The sequence below is a fragment of the Fusarium musae genome, chromosome 8 (genome assembly GCF_019915245.1).
Source record: "Fusarium musae strain F31 chromosome 8, whole genome shotgun sequence".
In the NCBI taxonomy this organism is placed as follows: Eukaryota; Fungi; Ascomycota; class Sordariomycetes; order Hypocreales; family Nectriaceae; genus Fusarium; species Fusarium musae.
The window spans coordinates 519911-545150 of record NC_058394.1 but is presented as its reverse complement, the minus strand read 5'-3'; the positions used below and the strand labels follow the sequence as shown (position 1 = coordinate 545150).

Genomic DNA, 25240 nt, shown 5'->3' with positions numbered 1-25240 from the left:
TTAATTATCTTATTTATAGTTAATATAATATTATAAATACTATTCTACTACCTAGTTTATTTACTTTATTTATCTATTTACTTAAAGTCTAAATACTATTATAAATCTATAATTAACTCTTAAGTAAGCTATTAATACTTACTAAAACTTATTAATAAATATTATACTTCTATTAATAAGGATTTCTTTAGGTAGTTTTTATTTTTATATTATTTTATTATAAAAAATATAAGCTATTTTCTTAATATTTATATTTTCTTTATAAAATATATAAATTAAAAATTTTATAAATCTTTTAATAATAACTATAATATTATTATAAAAGATTTTAGTTAAAGGTTTTTTTAAAAATAGTAATTTAGTAATAAAGTCTATTATAATTAAGCTTTATAATATTTTTATTATTAATAGTAATTATAGTTCTTTATAAGGCTTATATTTTTATACTTTTATTTTAGTATAGATATTATATTACTTAATTACTTTCTTTATTATAAGTTACTTAACTTAATACTTATATTATAAGAATCTTTTTAAGGTTTTAGTAATTCTTTAATATCTATATATTAAATATTTATAAAATTCTTATATAAATTTTTTAAGCTTACTTAATATTTCCTTAATAGTTATTACTTATATTTATTTAAATATTTATATTTATTAAATAAATTAATATTCTTTCTTTTTATTTATTTTTAATATTTATTTTTTTATTTTTATAATACTAGTATTATAATTTAGTTTTTAATTAATTATATTTACTTTTTTATTTTTTAATCTCTTTTTATAAATAATTATAAAGTTAAATTTATATAAGTATTTTATATAATATAGTTATTATTTATTAAGTTTATATATTATTATAAAGTATAAGATATTTTAGTAATTAATATAGACCTTAATTTAGTATTTACTTTTTATAAAGTAATATTTAAACTTTTTAAAATAGTTAATAATTATTAAGAATTCCTTATTATAAATTAAGTAATTAAATTCTACTTTATATAGCTTATATAAATAGAAAGTAATAAAATATAATTTCTTTATATTATCTTATTATTTAATTTACTTTCTTAAAGTAAAATCTAATATATCTATTTCTAGTTTAATTTCTTTTTTTAAATTAAATATAGCTAAAACTAGTTTATTAGTAATAGCTTTTTTAAGTTATATAAAGGCTTTTTAAGCTTTATTATTTTACTTAAATAGTTTACTTTTTTTAATAAGTTTTATTAATAGGTTAGTAATTTTATTAAATCTTTAAATAAACTATTAGTAGTAATTAATTACTTTTAAGAAAGATTATATTTCTTTTATATTTTTAAGTTTTTTTTAATTAACTATTACTATAATTTTTTTTAATTCTATTTTAATTTTACTTAATATAATAATATATTTTAAGAAATTTACTTTTATAATATAAAAATAACTTTTCTCTAATTTAATTAATAACTTAGTATTTTATAGTATTTTTAAAACTTTATAAATATATTTTATATATTTTTTTTTATTATTTAAGAAAATTAAAATATTATTTAAGTAATATATTATAAAAATATTAAAGTACTATTAAAGTATACTATTAATTATTTACTAAAATATTATAAATATATTAATAAGGCTAAAAGGCATTACTATATATTTAAATAATTTAAATTAAGTTCTAAATACTATTTTTTATTTATTTCTTTCCTTAATATAAATAAGGTTATATACTCTTTTAAAGTCTAAAAATATAAAGATCTTTTTACTTTATAATTAATCTTTTAATTCTATAATAAATAAAAGTAAAGTTTAGTTTTTAATAGTATATATATTAACCTATTTATAGTTAATAACTAGTCTATCCTTTTTATTTTTTTTTAATATAAAGAATATTACTAATATTATTAATAAGCTAGATTCTTTAATATAGCTTTTTTTTAATATCTTATTAATATATTCTTTTTAAACTTATAACTTTTTTTAATTAAATAAATAAAGTTTTTAAAAAAGTAAGTTATTATTTATAAGATTAATTTTATAGTTCTATTTATTATATTTAAAAATCTTTATTTTTAATTCTTTTTTAAATAGCTTATTATATATCTAATATTACTTTAAAATATTATTAAGTTTATCCTAGCTTAACTTTATATTTATTTCTTTTTTTTTTAAATCTTATTATTTAAAAAAGCTTAGGATTTCTTTTTTATATTTTATACCTTTCTTATATTTATATTATATTCCTTTTAGAAGTAATAGATACTTTATTTTATATTTACCTATACTATTCTCTTTAGTTAAGGTTTAAGATTTTTTATTATTTATTATAATTATTTCTTTATTATTATTAAGGTTATTAAGGAATATAACCTAGCCTATCTTCTAGTTAATAAATAGATTTTCTTATATAAGCTATACTATATTTAAAATTATATATATATCTTTTTTTAAAAGTATAATATTAAAATCTACTTATTAACTTTATTTTTTAATAATAATCTTAAGATAATTAGTCTTTTAATTAATAATACTATTATTATAGTTAAAAAGCTATTTTTTTATATTAATTAATAGATAAGGTAATAATTTCTTTTTTTAAAATAATTATAGCTTTATAACTATTTATAAGTTAATAAAGTTTCTTTTTACTTTATAATTAATTTAAGTATTTAGCTATTTCTTTTTAATCTAAACTTATAGTACTAAGCTATTTATTAAGTTTACTATATATAATATTCCTAGTATATTTATTAATTTAAGTTATTTTTATTTATAGTATATACTTATTTATAGCTTAGTTATAGATAATATATTACTTTTTTTAAAGTATTTTTATATATCTTTTTATATTTATTATTATAATATCCTTTACTATTAATATAATTATTAAAAATTTTATTATTAAATAATTATTATTAAAATTATTTCTTTAATTTTTTATATTATTTTATTAAAGTTTTAAAATAGTTTTTATATTTTTCTTTTTTTATTATTTATTTTTTATATACTATATCTCTAAATTAATCTTTATAGTACTATTTAGGATCTATATATCTTTTAATATACTTATATTTATTAAAGTTTTCTTATTTTTATTTAAGTTCTAGATTATATTATATTTATTATTACTATCTTTTTTTTTAATTTTTAGTAAGCTTTCCTTTAATAATATATAATTTCTTAAAGAATTCTATAATTTCTTTAAGCTTATAATATAGTAATATTAAGTATTAAATAATTTCTCTTTTTTTATTTTTATATAAGCTTTAATAATATTATCTTATATATCCCTTTTTATTTAAGTAATAATAGTTTTCTTATTCTTTTTTATATATAATTTTTTCTATTACTTTTTTATAACTTATAAAAGTACTAATTACTTTCTATTTTTCTTAAATTTCCTTAACTTTCTTAAAGTTAGTATTATTTTCTAAATATAGCTTATTTACTTCTTATTATCCTTATAGTTCTTTTATATTTTTTAAACTAATATTATTAATTAATAGTATTTTCTTTAAGTATATATACTTCCTTTAAGTTATTACTTTAAATTCTTTTTTTACTTTTTTAATTATAAGCTAAGACTATTTAATTTTATTAAGTAATTCTTTATTTTTATAGATTTATTAATAATAAGCTATATTAAACTAGAGTTCTAGTACTTTAAGGTTATTATATTATATAAAAGATAGGTATTTTTTAATTTCTTACTTTAAATAAGGTTTATTATTAAAAGTTCTAGGTATTATAACTAGGAAATAGTTATTATTAAGCTTTTTTTACTTATATACTTTATACTAATAGTTTTTATATAAAACTTATAAGATTTTTTAATATTATTTATAAGTAAGAAGTATTTATATATTATCTTTTATATTAAATAGTTTTTCTTTATATTTTAAGTTTATAGTATTATTAATATAATATACTTTTACTAATATTATACTAATTTTATTAATATTTCTATATTCCCTAGCTTTTTATATATAAAAGTCTTTATAATTTAAGTATATTCTAGTTCTATTTTTATTATAAAGTAGCTTATATTCTTTTTTCTATTTTTACTTAATTTCCTTATCCTTATAGTAAAAGTATTATACTATTTATCTAGCTATACTTCCCCTATATCCTATACTTTACTTATTTTTATATTATTAAATATAAAGTTAGTCTTTAGCTTTATATTTAATTTTCTATACTTTTTTTATTACTTTAAGTATAATTTTTATTAAAATATTATTAATAATTTATAAGGTTTCTTTTTATTTATCTTAATTAAAAGTAATTAAACTTCCTTATTTTATTATCCTTAAAGTTTATATTTCTTTAAGTTTTTTATTAAGCTTCTTTTTATATTATTATTATTTTTAATAAGTATTTAGTTATTCCTTTAGTTCCTTATCTTCCTAGATCTTCTATTTCCTCTTTTTCTTATATCTAGCTATTTTCTTATAATATTCTTCTTTATTTATTATTTTCTATAAATATTACTTTTATTAAATTTTATTTTATTCTTTATAAGTCTTTTTATTAGGCTTATTTATATTTACTTTTTTATATATTAAGAACTAGTTTTATAATTCTTTAATAAAGCTTCTTTTATTTAAGTTCTATCTTTATTTTAGTATATTATCTTTATATAAAGTAGTTATTATTACTATATTATATATACTTTATATTATTCCTAGTATTTAAGTTTATTATACTATTTAAGGCTTATATTACTAGGTTAGTTTTAGGGTTTATTTACTTTAATTTAAGTTTTTTAGCTTTTATAATTCTAAGTATTATTATATTATATATCTTATTTAATTATAATTATAGTATTTATACTTAGATATATTTTATAGCTTATTTTAACTATTATTAAGTTATATAGCTTCTAAAGATATAAGTCTTAAATATATTTTATATAAGGTATTATTATAGTAATTACCTTATTATTATCGTTAGTTTTAAGAATTACTTTAGTTATTATATTATTAATTAAAGTAATATAAGTTATAGTTATTTTTTCTTTTTATTTTACTTACTTTCTTTTTTTTATATTTATATTATCTTTTATTAATCTTAATTACTATTATAATATATTCTATGATATTATTTAGTTAATCTACCTTATATAATTTATCTTTAACTTTTTCTTTTAATCTTTTATAATAGACTTTTATAAAGGCTTTATTATCTTATAGGGTTTTAGAAGTAAGTTATTAAAATTTAGTAAAGTATATAATATATAAATAAGTCTATTTAAGTACTATAATTTTAATAGCTATTTATTATTTCTTATTAATTACTTTAAAGTTATCTTTAAGTTTACTTTTAAAGTTATTTTAATTAGTAAAGATATTTTAAGTTTTTTAATTTTATATATTTTTTTAATTCTTTAGGAAATCTTTAAAAATATATTTAAACTAATCTTTAGTACTTCTTTAAATTAGTAATATAATAAAAAGTATTTTTTTAATAGTAGTATTTAGCTTAATTAAGAATATATAGAAGTATCCTTTTATTTAAGTTAAAAATAGGATTATATCTATAGCTTATCCTTTAAATAGTTCTAGTTTAAGTAGCTTAAAGGCTTCTTTAATATCTCTTCCTCTTTAAAAGTTAATATTATTATTAATTACTAGGTATATCTTTTAATTATTAATATAGTTTTATAAGTTATAAATAGTATTATATAATTAATAGATTTTAGCTATTATTTCTATTATATTAGGTAGTTTTTTAATATAAGGAAGTGCTAGGCTAGTATTACTAGATATTTTAATAATATAATATTACTTAATATAAATATAATATAATTTAAATAACCTAAGTATTTATTAGCTATATTTACCTTTAATTTATATTCCTTATATTACTTTATATTACCTTATAACCTAATCTAATCTATTACTAATTTACTAAGCTAGCTTTAGCCTGCTAATATTTATAGTTTTTCTTTTAATATTAAAACCTTTATTTTATAATTTACCTTTTTACCTTTCTTTTCCTTTTTACTTCCTTTCCTTTACCTTATAATAGCCCTTAATTCCTATAATATAATATTTATATTATTAATTTAATTACTTTAACTATATATTTTAATTTTATAAATTATACTTAGTATTAGCTATTACTACTACTTAATCTAATAGCTATAATAAAGGCCTATTACTTTATTAATAGGTCCTAATCTTACTTTAAGTAATTAGCTAGGTCTTTTAAGGCCCTTAATTTACTTATAATAGTTAGTATAATAGATATATTTTATATATTTAAGAGCCTTATAATATAATTAAAGATTATAAGATTAACTTACTATATTAGTATTAACTTATTAATATATAGTAGGTTTTTACTTATAATATTTAAATATTAAAGGAAAGTATATAAATTAAAGATATTATTAATATTAAAATTATTAATATTAGTTAAATTACTATTTATATAGGTATTAACTGCTATAATAGGATAGTTATAGCTATTAATACTAATTATATAGTATAGTATTTTTAGATAGTTTTTATAGTTTCTAGCTTATTTAGAATTAGGCCTTTAAGGTTAGAGCTTTAGTATTAATTACTTTAATTAGGTAATAATAGAGAAGGCCTTTAACTTGCTAAAGCTAGGGAAAATATCTTTTTATACTTATAGATTAAGGCTATTTATTTAGTTAGATTATAAGGTTAAAGGCAGCGCTATATAACTTTAAGACTTACTTTTAAAGTTATTGTATTTTTTAATATTATATATAATACCTTATATATAATATATTAAAAAATAAGTATTATATTATATTATTCTTATTATAAGACCTTATTAGCTATACCTTATATATTACTATAGAGATATTTTATCTTTTTAATAATTTAAATAAAAGCTATTAATATATAATAATTAAGGTTTTTAAATAAGTAAACTAGTCTATATTAAGTTTATATTTATAAAATATATAAAGTATTATATTAAGTATATTAACTTATTATATCTTTTAATAGTTAATAGTATATATAAGGCTTATTAAAGTAAAGAAGTATTATTTAAATAAATATATTAATAGCTAGTAAGCTAAGTTTTATTTATTATTAAATAAATATATATATATATATTATAGTAGCTTATAAGGTAGTAAGTTAAGCTTATAGTAAGTTATAAGTTAAATTATAAGTCTAATATATAGCTTATAATAGTTACCTTTAGAATATTATAAGTTATATATTAATTAGTTAAAAATAGTAAGGGCCTATATAATATAAGCGCCTTTCCTAAGTTAGGTTATAACATTTCTAGGGGTGGCCGGTTTCCCTATATCTGACGTTAAAGAGAGCCTTATAGTGATGATAGAAAAATTGAAACAGTTCCGTCAAAGGAGTGAAAGGTGTAATAGCAATGGAGCTGAAAAGAATGAGGAAACAACTGGAAATACCTAAGGAGAGATGGGATAGAATGAATTAAAGAGCATGTAGTACTTCCAAGAAACGAAAGTCGAGATCTCAAGAATTCTGGCTCCCCAGTATCCAACGCTTTTATGAACGCGTCCATTTGATAATTGCTTTAGCATAGTGACAGGTATCATCGGAACCAACACACTTCAACAAGAGTTCCTTTGAAAACGGTGAGGCATCGTTTGATTGAATCCCACTCCAACAGGGTCTGGTGGCCCCTGATATGGTACGATATTACCAAATCGATAAGTTAGGCCCGTGACTTACGTTACCTGCCCTTACTGTAGAAGTGAGGCTCGCGGATGTTGGTGTAGTATGCATTAGCTCCACGACTGCGGGTAGAGACCTGGCTCTTTCACGGGCCGCCCCGCCTGTGAATGAAGAGACTGTCCTGGTCAATACGCTATTGGTCATCATGGGCTCGGCAGTGGGAGGTATTACGTTACAAGACTACACGGATAATGCGACCCTTGATGTTTTCAATCCCTCCACCAAACACATCCAGCACTAGCATCTGATAACGGTGAGGTTTTTAAATCCAGTCTGGTAATTGGTCCTGGTGATTGAGCCCAGCGACATAATTTTAACATGTGCTGGTGGAAATACCCTGGAATTTGCCGGGGCTTGGTGAAAACTCTTCTTGGTGAGCATGCATCCTGCCATATGTGATGTCCCAGCACCATGCTAGTATATGTTGCCGACAACAGGGGCACGAAAGTTTTGGACTCAAACAAGCACCTGAAAGAGGTAGAACATGGGTGTCATCGAGTTCGGAGTACACATGATAATAGTGCGATAAATCCTCTGGGTTCCCAGTAGAAACATTCTGTCTACAGAGCCGCCAATTCTTTCAATTTCGGTCTCTTTTCTCAGTCTTTGGCTTTTCTCGGGCCGTTCTTTCCTTCATCAACCAACTTCAAGACATTCTTTTATTCTCATTCTTTTGCAAATCGCGATGCGGTGCCCATACATCTCGACCGCGTTGCTCTTAGGAGCTGCCGTCGTAAGGGCCGAGTTTGCGATGCTCACTCCTGAGAATTCGCTATGCCCTACACCATGTGATGGGACCGTACCGGGCGATTGGACTGTCTACAACTCGGTTGACAGCTTATCTTATTGTGAAGAGCCAATGATGTTCGATTTCTCCATAATGAATCCTTTGGACGACCCTGAGACCATCGTTAAGATCAGAGCTTGTACTGCTACCAATACGGCCAAGTCAAGCACTAAGCAGATTCAAGAGGCGCCCGCGGCAGTTGGAGTATCCATCTTGAGTGCGCAGAGTGCTTGGTGGTCGCCTCCCGTTGAGAAGCAACATGTCTCAGCATCAATTGAGAAGATTCAAGCAAGAGCCTTGTCAATCGATACCAGTTCTGATCAGGGAAATATTTTCTTTAGCTAGTACGTTTGTTCCTCTCGGCCTTAGTCGCTAAGCTTGTTTGAGTACTTTTCTCACTGATTCTAATTGGTAGTCTCAACGGAACCGTGGTCGGTATTTACACCGGAGCGCTTGTTGACGTCGACAGCACTATATCGGCACTTTCGGTTGCGGCCAGCAGTAGCCTCGAACTGACCGAAGCTTCTAGGAACATCATTCAGGTTTGTGGTGGCAACCGTACTTCTGACTACACCATTGGTCTTGTTAGTAGCAGCGATGGCAATCTTGTTTTCGTCCAGCGTGCGGTCAAGTCTTGGGCCAAAGCCAGCTGTGCTGCGATCTCAGGTGCCAGCGGAACAAAAGACATTGACCATCTGGATATAACAACAAGACTTCTAGGTTATCCTAGCTCTCATTCTAAGCGACACTCCCATCCACACTCGTACGGCCATTCCCACTCTCACTCTCACTCCCATCTATTCAATCGAGCCACATGCAGAACCATACGTGTTGCTTCTGGTGATTCTTGTGCTAGCCTAGCTACGAAGTGTGGTAACAGTCCATCCGGCTTCACCAAAAACAACAGCTCCAACAAGAAGCTATGCTCTACGCTTATGGAGGGACAGGTTGTCTGCTGCTCATCTGGTTCGCTTCCTGACATCAGGCCAAAGCCGAAGGCCAATGGTGAATGTGCAACACATGACGTTGATGTTTGTCACTCGTCTCATTCGCCCGTTTATCTGACTCAACTAACTTGTGTTTTTCAGAAAGGTCAAAGCTGTTCATCTATCGCGGCGTTCAATGGGCTCAAAATCTCTGACCTGGACAAGTTCAACAAAGAAACATGGTGAGTTTGAGTGTCTTGCAATCATATGGAATACTGGGTACTGATATCCTAGGGGTTGGAACGGGTGCAAGAATCTATTGCTGGGGCAGAAGATATGTACGAGCAAAGGGAACCCTCCATTACCAGCACCAGTTTCGAACGCCCAGTGTGGACCGATGAAGCCAGGAACCAAGATGCCAACTGGTGGCAAAAAGCTTGCTGATCTGAATCCTTGTCCCCTCAAAGCTTGTTGCAATATTTGGGGACAGTGTGGTGAGTTTTCTATTGCCCATGGAGCCTAGAGCGAACTGACGAAGGTACCCTCCTTACAGGAACAACCAAGGACTATTGCACTATCTCCAAATCGACTACGGGTAACCCGGGTACATCGAAGCCGGAGAAAACGGCTGCATCTCCAACTGTGGGATGAAGATCGTCAACAATGAAAAGGCCCCAGACTCCTTCAAAAAGATCGCTTACTACGAGTCCTGGAATCAAGACCGACCCTGTATGCATATGGATGTCCGGACCATCACTTCTGCGTTCACGAGCGGATGGACACACGTGCACTTTGCTTTCGCAAACATCACCAGCGACTACAAGGTAAGTGTGAAGGATATATATGGCCAGTTCAAGAACTTCAAAAGCTTGAAGGGCATAAAAAGTATCATTGCCTTTGGTGGATGGTCATTCTCGGTTGGCGTGGATACATACGCCATTCTACGCCAGGCAGTCAAACCAGCCAATCGCGAAGCATTTGCCAACGAAGTCGTCCGCTTTGTCAAGGATCATGACCTTGACGGTGTCGACTTCGATTGGGAGTACCCAGGTGTAAGTGCCTCCAACAGCTATCCCAATGGACTACGAATTCCTAACCTTCAATTGGCAGGCCCCCGATCTCCCCGACATCCCGAAAGGCAGCCCCGATGAGCCCGCAAACTATCTCAAGTTTCTGCAGCTTGTCAAGAGCATGATACCTTCCGACAAGTCGCTTTCAATCGCTGCACCCGCGTCTTTCTGGTATCTGAAGCAATTCCCCATTGCTGCCATCTCTAGAACGGTCGACTACATAGTATACATGACATATGACCTTCACGGTATGACTTTCAGCATCTCTGCTTACAAATATCCGCTCACATATTACTAGGACAATGGGATTACGAGAGTGCTTGGGCAAGCGATGGGTGTCCCAAAGGCAGTTGTCTCAGATCTCACGGTAATACATTACCAGTTGTATCGCAACCTCGAAGCTAATCAAGATTTAGTCAACCTCACTGGAACGGAAAACTCTCTTGCAATGGTAACAAAGGCTGGAGTGGAAGCTCGGAAGCTTGTGGTCGGCGTTTCTAGCTACGGGTGCTCTTTCAAAATGAGTAGCGCTAGATGCAAGGGCCCAACGTGTAGTTTCACTGGCCCCGAGTCGGGTGCCGCTAAAGGTAAATGCACGGACACCGCTGGTTACATCTCAAACGCAGAGCTTGAAGCTCTCATTCATTCGCATTCGGGGGATGTTGAAAAGTGGTACGATGCGACTACGGACAGTGATTATATGATCTTTGATGGTAAGTACATGCTCAACGCTAGAAAAGTGTCATCGCTAATTACGCTCATGATTTAGATACGAACTGGGTCGCTTATATGAGTGACAAAACCAAGCAAGGACGAACTGCTAAGTACAAGGCATGATCCCTACCAGAGGTTAGATGGGCGATAATGCTAACATGAAACGGCAGAGTCTTAACTTTGGTGGCACATCGGACTGGGCGATCGATCTTCAAGAAGAGTGGGCTGATACTCACAACGTTGATGGTGACGACGAAGGTGAAGACGATGCCGACTGGGGAAGCTTTGCTAAGTGCAATAAAAAGTACAACACTGTTGATGACATTCCCTCGTCCACGTCCGGTCGCTGCGTTGCTCCGTACATCTTGGGTAGTCTGTCCAAAGAACTAGCAGTCGCCGTCAAGGACTACAAAGAGGTCTCCAAGGGATATGATGACAAGGTAAGACATGATGGCTGGGTTCTCAATGTTGCTCCTCGCTGACATGGCGACAGTTCAAATGGTATGTTGATTGGGTCAAGGAGGGCATCGACGCAGCGTTGGACACATTCATGAAGGTAAAGTCCGGCGAAGGCAACAAGTACATGGACTGTGAGTGGACTGCGCCGAACAGTAAAGGGTCCGGTCCTTGCACCGAGGTTGAGCTGAGTGTCCCAGTTGGTACTCCTAAAGCTGCCAACAGACGATTTGTCACGTACAAGATGCGCGACGAGAAGGGGTTTTACGAGGCACTTCTTGCAAATCATGGAATCGAGAAGAATTGGGTGGAGTGGAAGGACTATGCAGACCATGACGTTTGTATCTGCCCCAACGGTCCACACGTCCGCGATGTTGATGAGAAGGAGCCCAGCCGGTTTGCTGCTGGTCCAATCTGCCCTTGTGAGGCACACGCAGGTTTCACTATGCACAAGAACTACCCGCGTCGCATCCAAGACACTGGCAAGATCGATGTTCCTAACCCCAAGTCCATCATCGACGAGGCTATTCCCAAGACTGACGAGCTTTCCGAGCTCCTCAGCAAGTCGTATATTGATGCGCTAAATGCGGATCTCGGCGCCTCCACTGACGATGCGGTCACAGCATTTAGCATGCCTGTCTTTATGCTAGAAGACGCTATTGAGTCTATCAAGAAGGTGAAGGAGATTGGCGAGAAGCAAAAGGAAACCAAGACACGTGAACTGGTCCTCAATATCCTCAGCATCGTCTTCGCAGTCATTCCCTTCGCCGGATCAGCTGCGTCAGCTCTCGGTGGTGCGGCGATGATTGCCCGAGCGGCACTTATCATTGGCGAGGCTGGTAGCGCTGCACTTAGCATTGTCGATATCGTGGAAGACCCAGCGTCTGCTCCTTTTGCCATTCTTGGTATGCTCATTGGTTCCAAGGGCGTGAAGGTTAAAGGCCCCAGAAAGGCCTTCAAGGATGCCGCCGATGCTCGACGGGCTCTGAAGGGCAACAAGCTCGAGGCATTTTCTCCAGAGTTCCGGCGCAAGGACAAAATTGTGCAGGGTCTTTTGAAGAAGAGCGAGTCATGCTCTATCGCTTAGATATAATTGTAAGTGTAGAATAGCCAGACTCTAAGTAGCCGTGGTTGTAAGTGCTCAGAGTATGTAGGGGCAAATAGCCTGCGCTTATGGCCGCGCCTGGACTTCGAAAGAATGACAACACGCAATCTTGAGTCACTGAGTTAAGAGTGATTCTGCCATATTACACCGCTTGTTTGGACCTATAAGTTGAATAAACCGAGACCTGTTTCTCATTCTTAGTCCTTTAAATAATTTCCTTCTCCATATTTCACCATCATGCTGATCGAGGAGCTCGAAAGCCTGCGGGACGGCATCCGCCCACTGAAATTTGACGTGCTGCGAGCTGCCATACGTGGAGAATCGGTTCCTGAGGATTTCCCGCATGAGCTCGTATGCAAATGTCTTGTAGCCGGAATTCGACATCATGATGGCTTTGCTCTCGAAATCAGGGGCAAATCGGGACATCATTCCATCGAGAGAGCTTTCAACGCTAGGGATATAATGAGTGGCCGAGTGCCTGTGATGGAGAAGCCAGAAGACATTCCGTATTGCTTCTGGTACCCCGATGTTCCCGGTCAAGGCATTCTGCGGCAACTCCTGAAGGACCATCGTACAGTTTTGATGCGCTACCAAGTTGGCCGTGCTTGTGCGGTTGGAGGTTATGTGGAACTCTACAAGGAACTCGATATTCTCCCTGATATCTCCATCGCGGAAGAGGCTCGGGACAATTTACCTGTCTCGAAGGATATCTATGAACTGGTGATGAATGCGCCCATCCTCTACCGGGTCATGGACGATTACAATCTCTGTTTGTTCGATAAGCCCCAGGGCGGAGCCTGTCTCAACGGGGACACCTGCGCGAGGTCTTCACTGAGTAAGAGACAGCCACTGCATTGCGAATTCTTCCCTCCGCCATTCGATATCGCCGAGGACTGGTGTCTTGGAGCGGATGGAAAGCGAATAGAAGAGAGGCCTATCCCGAGCGACACTCTGAGCCTCCTCTATGCTCCATTGCCACGACATTTACCCACGATTGACAAAGACATACTCATTCTCATGGCTGCTTTTACCGGAAACATCGACCGCTACGCCCGACTACGAAGACCTCACACTATCAATGGTGAGATGCAGTGCATAGTGCGTGGCATCTATCACAACACCCTCTTCGCCAGGTGGTGCTACGAGCAGCCACATCTCTCTGTGCTCCGAAAGTTTGTCCATGCACGATTCATCATGAATGACGACCTCACATGGTTCAAGCACAATCAGCCAATCTCCAAAGACGACCTGCCACGCATCATCTGGTACCCCCAACAGGCAGATCCAACAACCTACATGGAGCTATTCCGCCTCATGCCTGAACTAAAACAACTCATCGCTCAAGCACTGGTTGTTTGCAACGAACCAGATGACTTCCTGCGTCTTGAGCCAGAACTCACTCCCGATATATATGGAGAGATAACAAACGAGATTCGCTCACCATTGTTCCGTGAGTTCATTGATAAGCGGGTATCGTATGAAGAAGAGGAGAAGCTGGCAGACTGGACGGAGCTCTTGCATGATTGCCACGATGTAGCTCCTTACGATCACTTGGTATCTAAGGAAATGAAACCGCATTTTACACGTGCTCTTGAAGAGCTGACTCTTGATGACGTTGGCTTTGAGAACAGAAAGGCCTACCCGCCGGATGTAAAGGATGCTAGGGACTTGATGCGGTACATGTCTGCGTTTCCCCATAAGCCTAGGGACCATTATCTAGAAGAGCAGGAAAGCGGTATATGAGAAGAACCGGTAGGGAAGAGGGAGAGTCCGGGGCGCTGAAACATCGCAAGCTGATAGTTATAGAACGATCATCCGTCTTTAACTTCTACCATATAAACTCATTGTCATTTCTTATACCCCATTTTAATCAACAGTTCACGGTAAACGACTGTAACATGTCGATCCTGTTTTTGATCTTTCCACTTGACGTCTAACTAATTCTCTTTTAATGCTTTGGGTGCCATCCAACGCTATGCGGCCACAAAGTACCTTAACAATGATGTTATTAGAGCGAACCATACTCATAACCTGTTCCCAATTTCACACAACTCCTTTCACGCTTCAGTTACCCATCATATATCATTATTAAACCCCCAAGAACTCAATATGTTTGCAACGCCAATGCCGTTCTTTTTTTTTATGTATTTGTTCAAGTGCCCCACTTTTCACTCCTAAAAACGCAGAAAACCACGGAAATATGTTCAGATGAAGAATAAGACATAATGTTGCTCAGGATCAACTTCAATTATTGAGGACCGCCGAAGTTGTTCTGGTGTCGGACGGGACAATCGCGAGCCATATGGCCAGCGTTGCCACAGACGCGACAGACGACGAAGTTTTTCCAGGCCTCATTTGGAAACGACGGATTTTGTGTTGGCGGCATAGACCACTGCGTCAGGTCCAGCGGCACTGGCCTGGTCATCCGCAAATCAGGCGGTGCGGGGTTCGGGATGTGGCTTGGAGCATGGTTCACGTCTCCAAACTCATTCACCATACCCCAGGAATTATGAAATATGTCGGTAAATGGGTCGTCGCTCAAATAATCCTGAGGGTTTTGCGGAAAATTCGGTACTTGCTGAGCGAGATCTTCTGGAGGAGCAGGGTGGTAGGGTTCATTGACAGCTCCGGGAAACGGGCCATGGTGGATAGGGTTGTGTGGCTGTGCAACAACTGCAATTGGAGCAACAGGTTCTGCCTCATTGTACGGGGTTGGTGTCGGTATTCCTGGGTATAATGTTTTCCATATCTTGTCCCATTTATCGTTGGCAGACGCTGCAGTGACCTCATCTTTGAGCTTTTTGAACTCTGCCGGTAGCAAAACGCCCGTATCCGCAATGCTTTTTGTCTTGCATCCTGCATCTGTGTGGCGTTCACATCTGATATCAGCCCCACGGCCATGGAACTCATACCGGCATGTCGGACAATAGTATACGATCTTATTGTGGTCTGACGTCGTTTCCGGTCGAGTGGGACTATCGTCCGTTGAAAAGGTGGTCTCCTGTACGTCCATCCTCACTTCTTTCAATACGTGGCCTCTGCCGATGTGCTGAATAACATAGCTGATGGACGTTATGCGGAGACCTTTGCATTTGCAGTACCGAGCCGGATGATACTTGTGGAATGGGCACGCAATTGTTTTGCGTTCGTGGGAACCTGTGGGTAGCGGATAACGTGGCCCATCGCGGCCGGAATCACCCTCATCGTCCTCGTCGTTGTCACTATCTGTGTCGCTATGGTCTTTGTCGTCATCATCACCAGCACCGTCACCATTTGCGCCATTCTGGGCTTTGTCGGCGGGTTGTTTGTTCTCCTTGCGTGGCTTCTTGCTGTTGCTGCCAGACTTGCCAGGGCTTCCTGGTGGCCTTTTGTGACTAGAGGGACCCCCAGCAGCAGCCCTGTGATGATCCCCCGGGGAAATGTCTAGCTTCTGAGGGACAAGACCCAACGTCGGGAACGGGCCGGTGCGCGAGGCTGGGTGAAAACCCCCCAGATGGCCACTGTGCGTATAGAGAACTAATTATCTGTTTGTCAATGACAGGTTCGACACAACTAAAGTTGTTTTCTATTTACCATTTTGCTGACACTGCAGCCTCGCGCGGGCCAGGATGTCAGGTACAGGGTAGCCTGACTTGAAAAGCAGGCTCAGGGCTTTGTAGGGCACTCGCTGGCCAATTGACTTGCGATCATCATTTCCATTGTTTGATGGGGTATCCCCTGTTTGCTTTGTTTTTGCAGCCACTTTGGCGTCGGATCTGTCTCGTTTGCGTCTCCAGAAATGCGAGAGGCGTTTGGTGAAACGTTTGTGTAAACCTGGGGCGGGCGACTCGTCGCTCTCACTGTTGGACAGCCTCCAACGATGTCGTACTGAGAGTTCCGAAAGCATCGTGCCGCTATTAGTAAGGTCTTGGGTACTTCTGTAACAGGGCGCCGATGTCGTTCATCCCCTTTAAACACTGTGGACTTGAAGATTCCAATTGAAGCTTATTGAAGGTTTGAGATTGAACAAAGGTTAATTATGTTTCATTGTATGGGTTGGTGGTGTATTATTAGTATGTATAACGCCAACTGTTTGCCTCATCCACAGTTGCGGAGGGCGTTTTTAATTCCACGAACATAGCCTTGACAGGCAGACAAGAGCAGAGCCGCATCACAATTGTGTGTGCGCTCTACGAAAAACCACCAGCATGCTTTACTCAGCTAAATCCTTAGATGAACATAGGCACCCCAACCTGTTTCATCGCACTGAATTGGGTTCCAGAAGGGTTTAAATTGAATAGCGACAACTTGCGGTGAGCAACAGAGTTCAATAGATCGGATGCAAAGTTACCAAGAATAGCGGTATGTCATAGTAATCGGGCGGTTTGGTTCCACGATCGTGGAAGCCAGGGCGCCTAGCTCGAAGATTACAGGGATCGTTGTCATTTATTGTAGATCCTCTTCCACAGATGTGGAAGCCGTTGACAGCGAACATTGTTGAGAGGCCTCATATCTCCACGGTTGTGGACGTTGTGGGGGAATTTGGCGCTTGTGATGCAAGGTGATTCAACCCTCCACAATCGTGGAGGCTTATCGCCCAGGGGATTGGAGATAGTGATTGGTCACAGCTTCGAGGCGTACCTCCTTGGTTCGCAGAGTTCGCCCTGGCGTTTTTCTTGTGAATGGTCGTGTCAACGCAGGTACAGATTTGTCGCGAGTTCAAAGACTCGAGGGTCGTAGTTTGTTAGCGTGAGGTTCAATCAATCGAGAGCTCGCGATGGTGGACAGTTCACATAACCCGTCACCATTGTGAAGACGAAGAGCACATTTGTGGAAGTAAAGCGTTAGCTGTGCTATATAATTCGAGTTCATGTTCTGGTAGTCGAAACTCAATGGTCGCCAAATAGACTACTTCATCATGCCAGCCTACACACAGTCCTCAACAAGGTTAACAAATTTGCCCAAACGTAAAACTGAGTAACTGATGTACCTTCAGAGGGCCGAGTCAACCAGGCTCTCACCAAGAATGTGATGACCGCATCCAAGATTGGCTGTCGGACTCAGGCCTTGACATTCAGCGACGGCTGCTTACAGGGGGTTGCAGCCAACTAGAGCCACTATCGCCAGCACCCGCAAAAACTGACTTGGCCAGAGCAGCAGACCTCAAAGCAAGATTGTAAGGCTTGACAGAGTGGGTTGTCTGTGCATATGCACGAAAGGATCGTAATACCACATGGATATAGCGGTACTAGGTTAAAATGAAACATGTTGAATTTGAGCGTCATTTGTGCAATGTGTGTCTTTGTACCTTGATGTACTGGGCGCAGTGATTACAATGTGCCCTACCTTATCTGACGTATGCCTAAGCTGATGGACGGACCCCACTGTAGTTCAAATAGTATAGTTGGCGCATCGCACCCAACAGTTGCCCTGCGATGTTTTCCGTTTTCTACCCACCCATCTTCGTCGGGCAAGCTTTCACTTTTTTTTCCATCTCCGTTTATCGAAGCAATTTGGAATCAACCTCGGCTGTATTTCTTCCAAGCCTGTTACTACAAGAGACATATGGACTTATAGAATCTGCACAGAAGTCGTCTATGAACGCTCTTCGATCTAGCTGGCCAAGGAGCAAACTGAATCTAAGAGAAAGACATGTTAGTTCGATACGATACTGATCGTCAGGAGTGCAGTGTACATGGCTCGCAAGAAAATGAACGCACCAATGCGGATGAGAGCATTATCTGTAACGAGAAGTGCGTAGATCTCGGTGATAGTTGTTCAAAGAACACGGGGAGGAGTAGACCGATAAATGTAAGGCCCTCGAAACGAAATATTGGCAAGCAAGGCCATTCGAGTCTTAGCATACGGCCACGCAAGCACCAGCTGAACAATAATACGAGGCTAAGACCACTGGCTCCAAGTAAGTGAAACTCATGTGGTGAAAGAATCATATCGAGCTGATAATAATAAGACAAAGTGAACCACACGGATATCCAGAATGAACAAGGAGACAATTACTGGAGCCAGGAAATCAACAGGACATGTTCTGGCCAGGAGAACTCTCGTCGAGCATCTTTGCCAGATAGCCTATCCTTCTCAGCAAACACAGGCTATCCAATATCAGATATTTCACTGGAGTACAACAGAAACTCAAGCACTACTGCTGGACTTCCGACGAGTCCTCAACTGTACGCTGGGATGGATGGCTCAGTCCAGGATATGAAGACAGAAGTGAAACTCGAAGCCCCAGCCTCAGGGCTCCAAACAGATCAAGATCCGATCAACTTGATGAAAAGACCAGCCGAAGGCAGCAGTGCACCTCAGAGAAAAAGCCGAAAGACAAAAAGCCACAACGATGTTGAAGAGTCAGACCGCGATCGAGATTATTACTCCGGAAGCGGTGAGGTTGAGAAAAAGAAAGAAGAGACATTTGCGTGTCCATTTTACAGAAAGGATCCAGTTCGCTTTCTCGACTGTATAAATCTCAGAATGGTCACCATATCGATCGTCAAACAACACCTAAAGAGACGACATGCAGCAAACCTGTATTGCTCTGTCTGCAAACAGGGGTTTCCCTCTTCAAAGCTGTATGAGGATCATCTGCAGAGAGGAAGCTGTTCTCGCAGTGTAATAGATAGCTCCGATACTATACCCCCTCACATTTTAGAGGCTCTCAAGCTTCGTTCTGACAGACGCATATCGTCAGAAGCTCAGTGGCACGATATCTATGTGCTTATTTTTGGGACATCGGCTACTACACCTAAGCCGTTTCTGGACGGTATTGCTAAAGAGATGACGGGAATCATTCGTGATATTTGGCGTCAAGACGGCAGCCAAATTGTGTCGAAGCATGTTCAAGAATGGGGCTTACCAGCTACCCCAGGACAAATATTATCTTTAGTACCGGAGCTTCTCGATAAGGTTGAGAATCGATTCGAAAACAAGTCGCTGAAGGAAATGTCTGATGAGCAGCTTCCTACTATCAAAGGGGCTATGACGGAAACCAACATAAGAGCAAGAGACGACTCTTGCCAGGAACCCACGACTCTAGACCATTGCCCCGACCCCGGGTTTTATGCGTCAGACTTTGATTCCATGTCAGACTCGGTTTTCCTGCCCAGCGACTTCCTCAAGTCAATGTCTGTCACTAGATACCATGACGGTCCCCTACCAGTTGAGGAAGCTTTCGAACCAGAGGAGACTGACTCTGCGTACGCGACTACTAGCTTTACCGCGCATACAGAGCCATTGATTTGTATGACAACATTCGACCCTGCTGATCATCCGTATGATATCTTCCAGCAAGGTCCTCTATCACAGGCAGCTGGAACAGACATCTATCAAGATTGGCTTGGGCTTACTGATGACTACTCGCTGAACTTCTTAGAAGAGTAAAGATGTGAGCTGGTATCGCTTTGGACATGGGAAAGCTGTCTTCATCGATATCTTGACACCTGGTTATTTTACAACATTGCATTAGCAAACGGGCTAGTTTACTTGGTATACTATCAGACGCAGATTACTATGGAAAGAGAGACAATGAAAAGGATCAATCTATGCTGCGGCTTGAAAGTGGTAATCCACGTTTGCTATGCTGGAATTTATAAGATCTTAAGTGGTAGTAGTCTTGAAACCTGGGTTCAGTTAAGTATAAGTTTCCTAACCATATAGTCTATGTTATTAACTCATATTATAAGGACCAATAGCTATTTTTCCACCGGTAAAAGCTTATATCCACTTACTCTGTACAACCTGTTAACAACATATTCTTGACAACCCATATTCACTCATACAGGAAACAGAGAAGTAAACAAGACTGGTATGGAGATAATGCATTCAAGACGGATGGAGGAGATAGGGTTGGGGTTGAAGGCGTATTGAATCTTGAAGATACCTATCGTGGTAAAGTACTTCGTTTCATACTAACAGACGCATTATGTGAAATTACCTGGAGACTTATCCTCCTTCTTTTCATGAACTATCTCTCATCCATCTTTCGATTCCTTAGCACCATTCCTAGTAGTGCGTGTTATCAGTCTGTGAATAGCGACAAGACCATTCTTTGGAATTCCTCTCGACCTGGACTCTCCAACGCTTGACGCACACGATTTCCTTGACGGGTACCTGGGCTCAGGGGAATGTTTGCCTCTTCTGTCATGTTGATCTTGTACTCAACATGCATCCCCCTCGTCCATTGCCCCAAGCTCTCCACTCGGAGGTCCTTCGGCGCTGATATGTTCCAAAAATCCCTTCCGAGCGCAAACCAGACAGGTACCGGATCGTGCAGTGTGATGCACTCTTCATTGGTGCCTTCAAGAAAGATGCAGTCTTTATCACAGTTGTCATGAATGCCTTTCATAAATGTATAGGCCATTGTGGAGAGAGGGCTGCCAGCTTCAGCTAGGGGCTTTACTGTCTCTGTGAAGGTATTGTAGGTGATGCAGTGACTATTTGTAAGGTCCATGGGAAAGATTGTAACGTTCAGCTGCTTCGAGAGTCGCTCCGGATAGGCTGGCAGCTGTAATTTGCCGAAATCAGTTGTTGGAAATGTAGAGGCCAGGTTTGCGCTAGTCAGGGTATATGTTCGTGCGGCTGCCGCTGCATCATTGTATGCATTGGCTTCCGATACGGGCGATATGTTGCCTGGTACAGAGATAGCACCGCCCATAACCAGAAGCTCCTTAGCGCGCAAAAAGGTTTCTGGGTCTTCTGCAGCGGCCAGAGCTATATTGGTGAGAGGGCCAAGAGCAATGAGGGTGATGGTGTCCGCGGGCTCGTCTCGTAGGATACGGAGAATATCGAGGTGAGATGGCCTACGCGAAGCATGGAAGTACTGATAAAACTGAGGATTACTATCAGGGGGAGTAACGCTGTTGTCAAAGAGAGACTTCCAAGAGTCATCGGGTGTGAACTTTGGATACTTACGCCAATGTTAGTTTAATAAAGAATATGGATTGAAAGATGTCTGCAAAGATACATACCAATGTGTGGAAGTTCCATAAACCATCTTGTCCATCTGGTATACCTCATTAGCCTGAACTGTTCCTGGCTAGCTGGTAGTTGTTTTATGTTCATTTGTCAAAGGGTACATACATGGGCGTCCATTCGTTTTAACCACAACAGGCTGGCCAAGCGCATGGCCCGACCCCAGCGACACAACCGGTTTGAAGGTCTGAAACCCTCCGTAGGAAAATTTTTTGTCTTTGCTTTTTCGCCAAATCATTTCCTCCCACAGGATGTAGAACATGGCAATAACGTTTCTCAGAGACCTCTCCACGTTGACGTTCCCAAACACTGTCGTTATCGCAACCACTTGCATTATGCTAGGAGCTGCGGCCATGGCCATCAAAAGCCCAATCATGTCATCACCACCTGTATACCATAAAATGTTAGTGTTGGTTTCGGTTTGCTAAAGAAGCCATAGTGTATCGTACCGACATCGGTGTCTATAATCACCTTGGTAGCTGAGCCTGTGGTGTTGGAAGCCATGGTTTTTGATACTAGCTGTTCTTTCGCTATAATGGTAAAGTATCTCATCTTATCGAGGATAAGACTGCCTCATAAACAAATAAATGGTGTCTAGATCAACGGCATTGAGGCAAACTGATGGTGATAGGAAAATGGATAAGGTAGGGACGGACGAGTTTCGAACTCGCCCGCTCGATACACACGAACGCCAAACAGTGCTCGGGCGTTTATCTACGTCTGCTGTCACGTTTAACACAACATATCTAGTAGATAGAAGCGATTCAAAAAATGTCTCGGAATGTAAGGCTGGTAGCAAGCATTCGAAACGCTGTGAAGCTTTCCAAATGATGCCCGCAATGAGCGGCAAGGGTGATTGTACGTTTTTGGGCAGTAGCAGAAGTAGATGATACTGTATAACCAATTTCAAGACCTAAGGAATGCAATAATATGAACCTTTACCAATTAGATACCTTGATTCAGGTCATTGAGCTAGACTATCAAGCCTTGAGTCACATGCTGACCTCGTCGACTATGTTACCCTGCACAACTTAACACTGCCCTTAGCCTATGACCTAATGAGGGCCCCAACTTTGTTGCACTACCCCTCTCTGAGGCCAATCTCAAGTCTATCACGCCCTGCTTTTACCTTTACCATGACACACGATAGGTAAGTCAATTATGAGCTCCCCTCCACATTCCCCTAGGCGTGTATCTCAACGCCAGCCTAGGGCTTGTCTGGAATGCACGCGACGCAAAACACGATGTGACAAAGCTATTCCCTGCGGGCGCTGCGTACGCCTCTCAAAGCCCTGCTCTCGCGAGGTTGTTCGTGTCAGCAAAATCGAGAGAAATCATCGGTCTGAACTCACATTTCTAAATGAGCTGGCCGATAATCTGAAGACGTCCCGAGACATCGAAACTGCCTTGGCCGCTATTCGCGAGCGCAGGTCACTGTTGTTACAGGGAACCGGCCTCGAGATGGTCGACAACAGTCCACCATCCTGGTCAGCACGCATCGAGCATGATGAGCTGCCTCGTGACGAGGTTGCTACTAGTGCTATTCCTTCGGAGGCATTACCCGAGCTTGTGCAGCCACTTGGCGAGGGTACCTGGGAACACAACGGTGACATGGCGCCAGATTCTCTGTTGACTCAAAGCAGAGATTCCAGCAGACACGAACATGCAGTTGAGTTTCTAAGGATCGAATTGCTCGCATGGGGTAGAAGCGGTGGAAGCTGCTTTCCTCATATCGACTGCCAATGTCGCTCCGTGAGGCCATACCCAGAGATCGCCAGCATCACAGCCGACCCTCATTGGTCCGGGTACAGACATGTCCAACCTGACCTGGCCCGGAAGCCGAGCTCTCTAACAAAGGGACTCGCAAGGTCACTAGTTGGATTTCATTTGGACAATATCCTTTGGCATCACAATGTTTTCCACGCTCCTACGTTCCTGTCGCAATGTGAACAATTTTGGACAGCGGGTACTGTCGTTCACTCGCTTTGGCTTTCACTTTACTATGCTGTGACTGCAGTAAGTTTGACCTCAAAGGCGCAATCACAAGAGGATCACTAATTATTATATTGAAAGGTCTCGTCGTGGACAGCTCTCAATTGCGCTGGCTTATGGACTGGCTCAACTTTTGATCCTGATCTGCCACTGCAGTTGTTCCGTGCCATGGTGGACCAACTGTATCATGAAGACTTTGCCGAAAATCACTCAAGTACGTCAGTATAGAAGCTCCCGGAACCTTTTTTTCATGTCATTACTTTTAGCTCCCGAAGCCGTGAATACTAAGATTCTCACAGTATTTTCATTACAGGCCATCATACTGTCCACACGCGTGGCACATAATCTTGGCCGCAGTGACTGGAATGCTACGCTTCTTGGAGCTGCTATACGTATAGCTCATTGCATGGGTCTTCACAGCATACGAAACTCAACTGAAAACCCTGCAGTCACCACGCCGGTGGGTTGGTTTCGGTGCATTGAGACTGAGGTTGGCCGACGATGCTGGAATCAGCTGGTTATCCAGGACTATTTCCAGGTTCCTTTTACGGAAACTTACGGTAAGGCTAGATCTCGTATTTATAGGTCACAATTGTTAATTAACTTGAACTTTGTAGCTATTCATCCATCTCAATTCACCACAGAGCTACCGATAAATTGTCACGACGAAGACATGATGCCCAAGAATGAAACATCGTTGACTATCAACAGCTATCCACGGGCAATGGTTCAGGTGGCTCTACTCATGCCAAAGCTTCTTGACTCCCTAAACTCGAATCTGCCTCGACGTTCTTTGGCTGAGACGTATAAAGTCGTCACAGCAAGCTACTCCGCACTCCGTGATATTGTGCGGCGCCTGCCACCATATTTCATGCAGACCCCTGAGCCGCAAAGTGGTACTGACGAATATATGCCCCCATGGCTACCCTTTGCTAGACGTAGTCTCGCTCTCAGCACCGCTGACAAGGTCATCATGATTCATCGTCCAGTTCTATATCATGCTTTCCAAGTACCGGCATTAACAAAGGCGCGAAAGTCATGCGTGGCAGCGGCCAAGACGATATTCAAGGAATACGAGTCTATTTCACAAGAGGGGGTCATTCCCATTTGGACACATTCAGCTTTTTGCGTTACAGCTACCATTGTAATTGGGTTAGAGCTGTTGTTCCGCGAGGCTCATACAGACAATGAGGCAATCTCTCTGCGCTCCATCATGAACCGTACCGCTCAAAGTCTCCGGAGCAGACAAAGTGATATACTAGCCGCTCGATGTGCTGCTCTGATCGAAACCATCCTGCTGATTGAGGAGGAACTTGTTCTCAGCCTCATGCGCTCATCGTTCGATGGAAGCACGACGCAACTGCGTTCGGTACAGATATGATAAACAGAATGGTAGGAGGGAACGAAATCATGGCAAAGTTTCTGGCGTACAGACCCAGCAATATAGACTTTGGAAAGATGCAGAGTGAGCCATGGTACACGGATAATAACTTTATGACGAACCTTCTACAAGACGACGAGCTTATCGCGAATATGGC

General features: G+C 38.2%; 8 protein-coding genes across 8 annotated transcripts; 6 read left to right on the top strand and 2 right to left on the bottom strand.

Annotated features, from left to right (window-relative positions):
* Positions 1–8568: 8568 nt before the first annotated feature.
* J7337_010409 (uncharacterized protein) lies at positions 8569–9845 on the top strand (the record flags this gene model as incomplete). Its single annotated transcript, XM_044827994.1, has 4 exons — positions 8569–8819; positions 8891–9238; positions 9383–9506; positions 9696–9845. The coding sequence occupies 4 exons, from the start codon at positions 8569–8571 to the stop codon at positions 9843–9845; spliced, it is 873 nt and encodes a 290-aa protein (XP_044676548.1).
* A 203-nt stretch (positions 9846–10048) lies between these two features.
* Positions 10049–11308, top strand: J7337_010408 (uncharacterized protein; the record flags this gene model as incomplete). The annotated part of the gene is made up of 5 exons (XM_044827993.1): positions 10049–10225; positions 10253–10453; positions 10512–10719; positions 10888–11184; positions 11241–11308. The coding sequence occupies 5 exons, from the start codon at positions 10049–10051 to the stop codon at positions 11306–11308; spliced, it is 951 nt and encodes a 316-aa protein (XP_044676547.1).
* A 35-nt stretch (positions 11309–11343) lies between these two features.
* On the top strand, positions 11344–12728 carry J7337_010407 (uncharacterized protein; the record flags this gene model as incomplete). Its single annotated transcript, XM_044827992.1, has 2 exons — positions 11344–11625; positions 11679–12728. 2 exons carry the CDS (start codon positions 11344–11346, stop codon positions 12726–12728), a joined length of 1332 nt encoding a protein of 443 aa, XP_044676546.1.
* Positions 12729–12983: 255 nt separating this feature from the next.
* Positions 12984–14489, top strand: J7337_010406 (uncharacterized protein; the record flags this gene model as incomplete). The annotated part of the gene is made up of 1 exon (XM_044827991.1): positions 12984–14489. The coding sequence occupies one exon, from the start codon at positions 12984–12986 to the stop codon at positions 14487–14489; it is 1506 nt and encodes a 501-aa protein (XP_044676545.1).
* Positions 14490–14994: 505 nt separating this feature from the next.
* J7337_010405 (uncharacterized protein) lies at positions 14995–16632 on the bottom strand (the record flags this gene model as incomplete). The annotated part of the gene is made up of 2 exons (XM_044827990.1): positions 14995–16262; positions 16320–16632. 2 exons carry the CDS (start codon positions 16630–16632, stop codon positions 14995–14997), a joined length of 1581 nt encoding a protein of 526 aa, XP_044676544.1.
* Positions 16633–19257: 2625 nt separating this feature from the next.
* Positions 19258–20120, top strand: J7337_010404 (uncharacterized protein; the record flags this gene model as incomplete). The annotated part of the gene is made up of 2 exons (XM_044827989.1): positions 19258–19312; positions 19360–20120. 2 exons carry the CDS (start codon positions 19258–19260, stop codon positions 20118–20120), a joined length of 816 nt encoding a protein of 271 aa, XP_044676543.1.
* A 637-nt stretch (positions 20121–20757) lies between these two features.
* Positions 20758–22214, bottom strand: J7337_010403 (uncharacterized protein; the record flags this gene model as incomplete). Its single annotated transcript, XM_044827988.1, has 4 exons — positions 20758–21645; positions 21707–21741; positions 21819–22097; positions 22160–22214. The coding sequence occupies 4 exons, from the start codon at positions 22212–22214 to the stop codon at positions 20758–20760; spliced, it is 1257 nt and encodes a 418-aa protein (XP_044676542.1).
* Positions 22215–22846: 632 nt separating this feature from the next.
* J7337_010402 (uncharacterized protein) lies at positions 22847–25083 on the top strand (the record flags this gene model as incomplete). Its single annotated transcript, XM_044827987.1, has 5 exons — positions 22847–22860; positions 22898–23726; positions 23784–23916; positions 23969–24262; positions 24320–25083. The coding sequence occupies 5 exons, from the start codon at positions 22847–22849 to the stop codon at positions 25081–25083; spliced, it is 2034 nt and encodes a 677-aa protein (XP_044676541.1).
* Between the last annotated feature and the right edge of the window lie 157 nt (positions 25084–25240).